Source organism: Tamandua tetradactyla, chromosome 2 (assembly GCF_023851605.1).
Source record: "Tamandua tetradactyla isolate mTamTet1 chromosome 2, mTamTet1.pri, whole genome shotgun sequence".
Taxonomy (NCBI): domain Eukaryota; kingdom Metazoa; phylum Chordata; class Mammalia; order Pilosa; family Myrmecophagidae; genus Tamandua; species Tamandua tetradactyla.
Window position 1 is genome coordinate 186128562 of NC_135328.1, and position 12334 is coordinate 186140895.

Below are 12334 nucleotides of genomic sequence, written 5' to 3' on the forward strand. Positions count from 1 at the left end.
AGACAAAGTTTCAGTGGCTGAAGGTTTTCAAATAGAATCAAGAGGTCATTGTGAAGGTTATTCTTATGCAATATACAGGTATCCCTTTTCAGTTTTTGGGATATCTGAGTAGCTAAAGGGAAATACCTGAAATTGCTGAACTGCAATCCAAAAGCCTTGACTCTTGAAGATGACTGAATAATTATAGAGCTTTTAAACTGTGACCGTGTGACTGTGAAAACCTTGTAATTGACATTCCCTTTATCAGATGGGGGGGCAAAAAATAAATAAATACTAGGAGGGAGGGGGCTGGGATGTTTGGGTGTTCTTTTTGACTTTTATTTTTACATTTAGTCTTATTTTTATTTACTTTTTTTTGGAGTAACAAAACGTTCAAAAATTGATCATGAAAACTAATGCACAGCTATATGACGATACTGTAAACCACTGACTATACAATTTGGATGATTATATGGTATATGAATACATAATATAACTCAATAAAATCGCATTAAAACATAATAAAATTTTAAAGGGGGGGGACTCCTCCCTCATGTCACCAATGTCTAACAGCTAAAACTTTTCTCAGCCCTGATGTGGCAGTCAACATTCCTACCCATTCATTCAGTTTTCATGACAATACAGCACTCTGGTTGTCCCTCTTCCTGGATGCTCTACCTTTTTCCCATCTTTCTTGCTGTTTTGCCTTTCATTTTCACATTGAATCTGACACAAAGTTCAATCTTTAGCATCTTACTCTTTTCTGTGAACACTCCCCCTCTCAGGGAGGCCAGGACTTCTATGTAGGGACGACCAAATAAGTTGTCCAACCATAATACAATTTGCCACAAGCAAGTGAAAGTGAGAACTGAGTCAGTCAGATTGAGGGTTTTATTGAGGGCTAACTAGAGGCCCTAAGGACATCCCTAAGTAGAGCCCCAATGCCTACTTGTCAGAACGGGAAAGCACAGGATAGCCTTACCTGTCGCTGCTTTAGGAAGTCCAGGGCAATCTGTACATTCTGCAGCCTATGAAAACGCATCCTGCCCTTCTCCCGGGGCTGCAAACAAAAATAAATGTTAATTTTATCTACACCAATTTACCACACGGACTCCTTTCCTCTTTCATTTCAAGGACTAAATAATTCCACACGGTTGAAGCCAGGCACGGGAGCATTATATAAAGCACTTCTTAACAGCAGGACTTATGTGTGCTTCACCAAATTCTGAGGCCCCAAAATGTCTTGTTTGCCTCAATGTGTACACTAAATCAGTACTGCTGCATCTCTACGGATTTTTTTGTAGTCATATGTGGCAGAACTTGATCCGGGATGTGAAGTTAATGGAAAGAAATGGCTCTAGGAGCTCCTAAAATCACAATTAAATGCTATTCTAAGGTAAGGCTTGAAAATCCTGATTGCATATTACACAATAATGGATGCAGCCAACCCTGTTACAAATCTGGCAAAAGGAGCTAGATGCAACCTACTTTACAGTATATACGGAATGACGAACTTAGGGAACCAACTGTTTACCCCAGCATGAAATAATAGAGTTATTGAACAAAATACCCCAAACAAAGTTATACACCAATCCTGGATGTCATATGAGAGAAGCCTATCTCCATGTGGTGTCTCTGGTACCCTGTCCAAAGCTCAATTACCATCCATCTGGAAGTGAATGAATCCTGTTTGCCCAGTGAGTACATGCAGGGATGGCTATCTACCTCTAGAACATTTTCTTCTGCTTACATTCCAGTGTTACTTTTATTTTACAAAAACTGAGACTAAAACATCACTCTCTCTTCAGTATATCCAGTTCATTTGTAAATGTTAAATTGAAAATAAAATAAAAGCTGATGAAATGTAAAGTAGCTCTGTCGTAGATACCTATACAATGGAAACACTGCCCAGATCAAAATGGGCAAAATACAGCCAAGCACAGAGAGACTAGGGTGGAAGCATCTCTCTGGGTATAACATTTCTAAGCAACGCTTCCGAACTATAATCTACAGAGATGCCCAGCTCTCTCTGGGCAACGGGATACTTCCTAAAGTCAAAGATTTAGGAAAGACCTTTGACAGAACCTGTGAAATTGAAGATTCTAAGGCAATGGGAAGAAAGATTAATGAGATGAAAAGATGACTATAAGAGAACAGTATATTGCCTAACCTACTTCTGGAAAATGATTATAGATATAATTTGGGGCCTGCAAGCAAAAAATAAATAAATAAATAAAAATAAATGCCCCTACTACAACTCTAATCTTCACTCCTCTGTTCCCCCCACTAACATAAATATCCTAAAAACATGCAAGTGAAGTCTCTGTCCTCTATCAACAGAGATATTATCAACCAAGGCACAGTATCTCCATGCAGAGAGTGGTTTGCAAACAAAAGGCTGCTTTGAAAACAAATGGCATTGTGAGTGGTGAGAACCTGGAGGCTAGAAAGGTGGCGAGAGTACCAGTTAGTCTGGAGGGTGGAGCAATTAGCTGTCATGCTGTCATCTATACCATCCACAAATCTGCAATCTGTACTTGGACAGCACAGCAAGGCCTTCAGAAAATTACAGGTCTCCAGGTCATAATAGGACTTGATTCCATTATATGTTTTGTGCCAACCATTCTCAGGTAAACTAAATAATTCCCGCTCTGGGACCAGCAAACAGTGGAAAGAGGTACAATTATTTTTAACCACTTTCACTGGGACCCAAATTCTCAGGTGGAAAGAGAAGAAGACAATTGGTAACAGCCTGGAGACCTAGCGTACTTCTGGCGGCCGTGCAGTACCAGCTGGGGTGCTGGCATCCCCAAGAGGACCTACTACATCATCATCATCTTCCTCATCCTGCTCCTCGCTGTTTGTATGACGCCAGGAGGGCATGCTCACCAGACGGAGGGTCTTCAGCCCTGCTGGCTCCTTTGGCCACCAGCCAAGGCAAAGACACAACAGAGTAACACGAAATTCACAAAACAAAAAATGAAAAGGAAATGAATGCAACATAAAAATAAAGGTGAAAAAAAATATGAAAACATTCTCCCACATCCAAAAAGATACAAAAACCAAAGCAAGACCAGCACAAATGATTACACTATGGCACATTTTAATATGAAACAGAGCTTCAATTTTCTATAGCCACCCACCCTCTCTGTTCTGAGGAAACAACTAAGGAAGAAAGAGATGATAACCATGAAGGAGATATCTGTATGGTTTTTGGTGAAAATACAATATCCAATGAGTATCTCCATAAACACCTGTAGGTTTTCAAAAGTTAGGAAAAAAAATTAGATTGCAGTGGTTTTAACCTGTTTTGTAACCAGTGTTACCAAAAAAGAACACTTTTCAATATAAAACCACTACAAATTCATCAAATATACCAGCTGAACTGCCTAAAATAACTTTATGAGCACTGAAGGGTCAAATCTCAGTTCAGTAAAAGTGAAACTTTGATGACTTATGAGAGTTTACAAAATGAGGTCCAGAGAAGAACTAGAATTTTTCACATGCTCGCAGTACTAATAAAAGCTTCTATTAATTTTAGATCATTAAAATATATATAATTAATTCTATTGCAAGGCAAAAAAATAAGTGAAACCTAAACAAAGGTCCCAAGGGAAGCCAAGCCCCAATCCTAGAAGGGGTTGAATATTACTTAAGGAGGCTGAACTCTAATGTGCCAAATTCTGCCCTTTAAGCACAATAAACAATAACTAAAAATTCGCCAAAGGCGGTGAGTGGGTTGGACTCACAGACTATGTGAATTATGAACATCCTCAGCTTTCTCTTTCCCACAGTTGTTTCCAGAATTCAACCCTGGACTTTTCTAAATGAAAATCATTTTGTCTATGACGCTCGAGAGAGAAGATGAACCACCCAGGATCATCTGCTTCCATTAGGCTCAAATACACGGAACTTTGGGCTCACAAGTGAGTTTATTTTTAATCCCTCAAACAAAGCAAGTATAAGAATTATCATCTGAAAAGCCAAGAGGCTCAGATAGGATCTCCCTTCATAAATGAATAAGCAACGTTCAATATACATTTTGTTTCCCATAAGCAATGTTCAGTAATACATTTTGAGAGGAGGTAGGCATATTTAAGGCTGAGCTCTGATATCAACTTCAGTCCCTCACCCAATCTGAAATTCAGTGAGTCACAGAAAGGGGAAAGTAAGATGAAATGGAAAAAAATAACCCCAAACACCAGGGCTTTTAAATGTAAACTGTATGTCCATACTGAACATAGAAAATGACAAAACTCACAATAGATAGGAAAATAAAAGGAGTCTGTATAGAACAGAAATAAAACTCTGGGAAGAAATAAATGCCTTATTTAAAACCTTTAAACATGAATCTACTGCTCATGAAATATAAGAATCTGCAAACAGATAAAGAATGAGTAATGATAAAATATGCAGATATGGAGGGAATACAACTCGTCCCTGATTCCATTAAGAAATGAAAATATATAATAAATCAATTTAAATTAAGATGAAATTACATCATTTTAAACAGTGATTTACAAATAAAGACCATCAACAATCTCCTCTACCTACTCTTTCTACCTGAAAGAACATGCAGTGCTGGCCACTGCCTTAACATTCAACAAGGTGGAATGATATGCCATGAATAATACCACACTGCTGAAGCCACTCATTAGGAGAAGAGATGCTTACCAGTTTGATGCCCGAGAGGACCTCCAGCAGAGAGATCAGGTTATGGCCATCCCGCAGATCTTCATAAAGATCATTGATGTGCTTGCGGACCTGGGAACAAGAGTGAAAGAGATTTTTATTTGATTTTGAATTATTTTATTATTCACACAAGAATCTTTGGTCCAAGGTAAATCCAATATAAAGAATTTGAAGCTGGAAGCAATAATAAAATTCAGGAATTTTCAGGTTGGAGAATAATACATTTGAAATAGTAAGAAGTGTGTGTGTGTCTGCACGTGTGCTAACCGAAGTTAAATCTATTATGCACTCTTGGTCAACAGCAAAAAATATTATAGAAAGTTTAGACAAGGAGATAGGAAATCTTAATCATCTTGAAACATCTCAAGAATTATTATACACTAAAATGTGATAGCATGGTCAGTGACAGACAAATGATTCCAGCCCGAGTCAGAAAAGCCTCCCAGAACACTGCAAAGGAAACTAAAATGCTCAGTACCCAGTGTTTCTTAGGGTGCAGCTTCAATTTAACCCCTCTCTTAGCAACTATTTCCAATAGTAGATTTAAGGCTTTTTTCCCTAAAAAGATAATTCCAATTTTACAATCCAAATGGTAGAAAAACAAATCTCATTTTGGAAAAATGTATGGTTAGTGGCTATGCTGGTTTGAAACTACAATGTACCCCAGAAAAGCCATGTTCTTTTAATCCTAATCCAACTTTGTGGGGGATAACCTATAGTAGGGTAGAATCTTTTGATTAGTTGTTGTCATGGTTACGGACAGGTGTCAACTTGGCCAAGTTGTGGTACCTGTTCATCTGATTGGGCAAGCGCTGGCCTGTCTGTTGCAATGAGGACATTTCATAGGATTAGGTCATGATCACGTCAGCTACATCCACAGCTGATTCCATTTGTAATCAGCCAAAGGGGAGTGTCTTCTGCAATTAGTGATGCTAAATCCAATCATGGGAAGCCTTTTAAGGAGGACTCAGAGGAGACAGGTTGCATTCCTGCTTTGGCTGGTGAGCCTCTCCTGTGGAGTTCGTCCAGGCCATCCATTGGAGTCATCGGCTTCGCAGCCTGCCCTGTGGATTTTGGACTCTGCGTTCCTACGGTCACGTGAGACACTTTCATAAATTTTATATTTGCAAGTGTTCCCTGTTGGTTCTGTTTCTCTAGAGAACCCTAACTAATACAGTTGTTTCCATGAATATGTGACCCACCCAACTGTGGTATGGCCTTTTGACTAGATTATTTCCATGGAGTTGTGGGCAAGGTGGGTCTTAATTAGTTTACTGGAATCCTTAAAGGAGCTCATGGAGAGAGAAAGGGCTCAGAGCTGACACAGAGAGCAGAGAGATGGAACCAGGTGATGGACATTTGGAGATGCTAAGCTAAGAGATGAACCCCAGAATTGCCCCAGAGAAGCTAAGTGAGGACCCACAGATACTTAGAGAGAAAGCCACTGGAATCAGAACCATGTGAAACCAGGAGTCAGGAGAAAAAGACAGCAAAAATTGCCACATGCCTTTCCATGTGACAGAGAAACCCTGGACAACATTGACCTTTTCTTCAGAGTCAAGGTATATTTATCTGTGTGTCTTAGTTTGGACATTTTCACAGCCTTAAAACTGTAAATTTGTAACCTAATAAATTCCCTTTGTAAAAGCCAATCCATTTCTGGTATATTGCATTCTGGCAGCATTAGCAAACCAAAACAGTGTCAAAACACTGCTAAATGTGTTCAATATAATCTCATATATCCTCACTTCTATAAGTGGATTACTATTATTATTCATATTGTTCAAATGAGGAAATGAGGCACAAAGAGGTTAAGTGACTTGCCCAATGTCACCAAGTATAAAAACTGGCCATAGTTGGGTCTTTCTGACTTTAGACTCTTAACACTTAACTATTATGACTTATATATCAACTGTATTAGTTTTCTAATGCTGTCAGAATGCAATATACCAGAAATAGAAAGGCATTTTAAAATAGGAATTTAATAAATTACAACTTTACAGTTTTAAGGCTATGAAAATGCCCAAATTAAGAAACCAACAAGAGATTATCTTCACTCAAGAAAGGCTGATGTCATCTGGAACACCTCTGTCAGCGGGGAAGGCGTGTAACTGGTATCTGCTGGTCTCTTGCTCCTGGGTTCTGTTGTTTTCAACCTCTGTTTCCTGTGGGGTTTCACCATTGGCTTCTGTGGGCCTTCACTTAACCCGTCTGGAACACTACTCTGGGTTCTGGCTTGCTCAGCATCTCATGGGAAGGCACATGGTGTCATCTGCTGGGCTCTGCCCGTGTCTAGGCATCTGCTCTCTCTGTTGGGGCTCCAAGCATCTCCAAACATCTGTATCTGTCAGCTCTGAGGAGACTACTTTCCAGTCGTCTACATCTGAGGCTTCTCAAAAATATTTCCCTTTTTAAAAAGACCCTAGTAAACTAACCAAGACTCACCTTCAATGGGTCGAGTCACATCTCTATCTACTCAAAAGGTCACACCCACAATTGGCACGTCACATTTTCATGGAGATAATCTAATCAAAGCTTACATCCTACAGTACTGAATCAGGATTAAAAGAAATGGCTGCCCCCAAGACTGGATCTAGATTTTCTGGGGTACGTAACAGTTTCAAACCAGCACATGAACCATAATCTCATTTTTTTCCTATTTAATCTAAACAACTGCCCTGTGAAGTTCACTTAGTACCACCATTCCGCCAAAGAAATTGAGGAAGCTAAGGCTCTGAGATGCTAAAGTCACATAGCTATATCGTAAGTGGCAGTAGTTCTTTGATTCATTCAAAGTCTAACATCACTAAATGTGATGTTGAAAAGAAATGCACAGTAGTATTCCATTATATTATAGTTTCATCACAGAAACATAATAGACATAAATAACCTTAAAAGAACAGACAATCTGAGAAACACAATACAGAGTAGTTGTGTTAATACAAATGTACAACGATACATGTTGTGGTTAACCTCCTTTCCTCATCAATAAAATGAGGGTGATAGTGTTATTATATCTTAGGGCTATTGGGAAGAATAATGAGATGTAAAGAAGTCAGATAGTACAGAGACTCAATAAATGTGTTTTCATTATTACTTCTAGTGAAGTCAGGGGTGGAGCTGGTCATTGATCCATTTGTGTTGTGACCCCCTAATGGTCTAATGAACATGCTGGAAAAAAACAAAACAGAACAACAAAATGTGAGCAAGCAAAACCATAGCTTTGAGTAAACTATTTTTGAGATGAGAGCCTGTAAAAATTTGGACTTTTCAAGGAAACGCCACTTCATTAATTCTTTAGAACTTAAAAGCAATAAACCATTGTTTATAACTACTAAAAAAAAAAAAAAAGAACAGACAATGATAATGGCTATGCTGAACAACCAACTCACGGAATTCTTGAAAATTCATAAGCCTGTACAAGCTGGTTCCTGCCCACCAGTGGATCCAAGATTTCAAAACCTCTCAAATGAGTTCAGTGTTTCAAGCTTGGGGCCTGGGATAACCATAGTGTCATTAACAGAAATAAGCAGGCTTATTAGGAAAGTTGGCAGGGGAATATATTTGATAAATTCAACTTTATATACATTAAATTTAAAATGAAAGCAAAGGAACTATAAAAGGAAATGTTACTGATACCAGAATTCAATTTGGGTCAGCTGAGAAGTTAAGTTTAGATGTCATATGCATAGAGGTGCTAGCTAAAGACATGGGAAACATTGAACTTTCTGAGTTAGAAGCAAGAAAAAAAGCAGAGTGCTAAGGACTGCACCTTAGGGAATAGCCAGAATTAGAAGAAAGAAAATGGAAAAACAATCAACAAATGACTTTTTTTAAAAAAAAAAGCATAGAATGATCACCAATACCAAATGCTACAGAGATAAAAGAGGATATGGACTAAGAAACTATTTGAATTTATACAAATAGCTAAGGTTGATGTTTGAAAGAATAATTTTCATGACAGCAGTGGAATGGAAGTCAGATTATAAATGAATGGTAGATAAAACAAATAATAATAAAGTAAGAAAATATAAAATTCTTGACAGTAAGGGTTAAGAAGAGAAGGGGCAACCAAGTTAAACAAGGGATTTATTTTTGACAGAAAAGACCTGAATACAGTGCATAAAAATCAAGGGAGGGATCTAATACTTATTCAAATTATAGCAGGGCTTGAAAGACCAAGTGAGGTCATATTATGGTAGGGTACTAAATACCACAGAGTACTGAAAAGAAAAAGGAGGCACTCTGAAATGTAAAGTTTAATTTCACATCATGGCCCAATATCTCCTTTTAAACATTACAGTGATTTTTATACTTGTGAATACCAAAATTCAAACGTCTTCCAAGAAACCTAGATCAGAACTAGCTTATGTCTCTCAACCTTTGTTGAATTATAATAACCAAATAATTATGAAAATAAAACTACAGAGAGATATAGACAGAGGTAATGGTAGAAGGGAGTGTAGTGATAATTTTTTTTTCCTGGAGAATTGTCAACAACAGAACAGCAGTCTGTTTCTGAAACATACTGGACACAGATCTGCCTAAAGTGGAGTAAAGAACTGGCTAACATTAACTGGGTGCTTTTGTGAGAAACTTTTTTTGATGCAGAAATGGAATTTTGAGCCCAGGTAACATCCCCAACATCAGACAGTTAGTATATGCCCAGGCCGATCAAATCCAGATGTGCCTCATCCTAAAGTCCTTACCACATGCTATGTTGCTTCTTAACTTTTCCTCAAATTTCTTAAGAAAAAGTCTGTTGGACAAAGCATTAGAATATTTGAGGCAGCAAGTGAAGTCAAGAGTACTCAGGATTCATCAATAAGGATGTTTCTTAGTTATAAATAATCATACTACTCTGTCAACAAGTAAGATTTGAATGAAAAATCTCAATTATCCAAGGCCTTGGTTGTTTGTACTCTCTATGAAAATCACTGTCAATACTAGTGAATGTCTCCAAAAAAGATGCATGAATGGCCAATAAGAACATGAGAAGATGCTCAATATCATTAGCTCTCAGGGAAATGTAAATCAAAACCAAAGTAAGATATCATTTCACATCCACTAGGATGGCTTTAACCAGAAAGACATATATCAAGTGTTGGTGAGAATGTAAAGAAATTGGAACTCCAATATACTGTTGCTTGGAATGTAAAATGGTGCAACTGTTTTAGAAAACAGTCTGACAGCTCCTCAAAAGGCCAACAACAGTTGCCATATGATACAACAATTCTACTCCTAGTATACAATCAAGAAAACTGAAAACAAATGTCCATACAAAAACTATTAATGTTCATAGTAGCATTGTTCATAATAACCCAAAATTAAAAACAACCAAATGGCCATGAACTGATGAATGGGTAAATAAAATGCAGTATACCCATACAGAGGAATATTATTTGGCAATAAAAACAAATGAAGCACTGAAAAGTGCTACACTGTGGATGAATCTTGAAAACAAGCTAAGTGAAAGAGGCCAGTTACAAAGGACCATATATTGTATGATTCTATTTATACGAGACATCCAGAATAGGCGAATCCATAGACAAAGTAGATTAATGGTTACCTAGGGCTAGGATGGAGGCACAGGGGACAGGTAGGTCATGAGAGGATTGGGGAGTGAAGGTTAAGCAGTGCAAGGTTTCTTTCAGAACTGATGAAAATGTTCTAAAATTGATTATAGTGATGGTCTACACCTCTGTGAAGATAAAAGCCAGCAAACTATACTTTAATGGGTGAATTGTATGATATGTGAATTAAATCTCAATAAAGCTGTTTAAAAATTAGCAATGAACTCAATTTTGAGAAGCCATGCCGCCCTGACCCAGGCTAATCTCCCAAACTCTAGGCCTTGGCCAATGCATTAATAAGCCAATGGGTACAAACTCTGCTCTCCCAGTTTTTTACAGATCAGCTTGAAGCTATGAAAAAATAAACAACTTCCTCCAACTTCTGAAAGGCTTTAGCAAAGGAAATAAATTGCACTTAAAGTGCCATCAATCACAATGTGAACCCAAAGGGACTTTGAAGAGCACCTAATTCTAACACACACACTTCACAGTTGAGAAAACCATTGCCTAGATAAGTTAAATAACTTGTCTAATATCAATTAACTCGGAAGTGGCAGAGCTAGGTAAAGAATACTTTCTCCTGACTCCCAGTCCAGTACTCTCTCCCTGTACAGGACTTCTATGCCTGAAGGGGCAAAATGACACATTATCAATAATATTAAATAGTTAATCAGATAGCTCCCCCCCCGCCCCCCCCCCAAAAAAGACTCAAGAATTGCAATGTAGTATTTTCTGACACCTGCAAAAAACCTGATCTAGAAAAGCTTTCCTCTAAGGCTATCAAAAGTAAACAAAAGGAGGCAGGACTAGATAGTGGCATAGGGAGGTATGGAATTTAGTTCATCCTCTAGACCAGCTATTATATAGCCAGAAACTGTCTGGAACAACTGTTTGGGGGACACCCATGACCAGGTACACATCATACACCAGTTAGAATGGAGAGAAGGGCCAAGATCACACCACAGAACTGTAAGTAAAGCTCCCAAAGCTGGAAGCTGCCACCCCTCCCCCAATGGCATGGCAGGCTCCATCAAAAATACTTCTCTGTGGGAAAAAGAAGAGTCCTCTTCTGGGAACAAGGGAGGACAGTCTAGCCAAGCTCCAATTGTGGTTTTAATTAACAAATCTGGTCTGCTGAATACAAGCTCCAAGCATAGATAAACCAAGAGCAAGCTGGGAAGGAATCGTGAGGTTTCTCCTGGCAGACAGGAGGTGGGGCTGACAGGAAAACAAAAAACAGAAACTTCTAGAGTTGGCCCAACTCAGAATTCTGGAAAAGGACTGTACCCCAAGGCATGTAGAGCCAGGTACCAACTCCAGACCTTGGCAGGTGAACCTTGGAAGCTGGGGACCAGCTCCGAAAAGGGATTTTTTAAAAAGCTATTTAAAAGTAGTTCTCTAATAGGTTACATTAGAGAAAGCCTCAGTCATTTTCAACAGTTAGCCCTAACCCAGGCAAAGGCAGAGTTAAGACAGGTCTGAGAGTCAAAGTAACAAGTCAAATGAAGGAATTAATTCCCTAAAGAGCTTATCTTCCCCAGGAAAAGGCGGGTGGGAGGTTCAGCTAAAGTAGTGGCCCTCAATCAGAGAATTCAGACCCCAGGAGTTAAGCCCTAAACCTGCCTTCTACCTCAGTCTCTGTCTCAACCATGGTCCTGGCAGCTATAGGGTCAGCTTAGAATTAAAGGCTGACAAACACCACCTGCTGCGAAGGATAGGATAAAGCACAGAGTCTAGAGGCTTCACAGGAATCTCTAACAATCTACTGGGTCTCATCCAAAGGGAAATTTAATGCTGATTACACCCTCCTCCTGAGACCTGGGCTTGTTTCATCTGGGAAAATCTGACAGGGATTGATACCTGGGGAGATTATCCTAAAAAGAAATAAATAATGTTCCATTCCAGAAAAACAAGAGATGAAAACTTCTGAGCAGTTAAACAGAAGCTATGCTGGAGTTCTAGAATAAACTGAACTGAACACCAAAAAATAGAGAACAAAGTCAGCTAACATGAAAATCCCAGGTAAAAGAATGAAAATGACCTCCAGAATAAACTAATCAAGGAAATCAGATGCCAAGACACCAACAAAG

General features: G+C 38.6%; 1 protein-coding gene across 12 annotated transcripts in view; it reads right to left on the bottom strand.

Annotated features, from left to right (window-relative positions):
• Window positions 1-12334, bottom strand: part of MACF1 (microtubule actin crosslinking factor 1) — a 379780-nt gene that overhangs the window by 203529 nt on the left and 163917 nt on the right. For 6 of the 12 annotated variants that reach the window (XM_077150195.1, XM_077150189.1, XM_077150186.1 and 3 more), the window contains 3 exons: window positions 4654-4743; window positions 2803-2898; window positions 962-1039 (listed from right to left, as the gene is read on the bottom strand). In XM_077150195.1, the coding sequence (XP_077006310.1) occupies window positions 962-1039; window positions 2803-2898; window positions 4654-4743 (264 nt within the window). The remainder of the gene's footprint in view (window positions 1-961; window positions 1040-2802; window positions 2899-4653; window positions 4744-12334) is intronic. The other 6 variants (XM_077150197.1, XM_077150196.1, XM_077150193.1 and 3 more) reach the window with 1 other exon arrangement.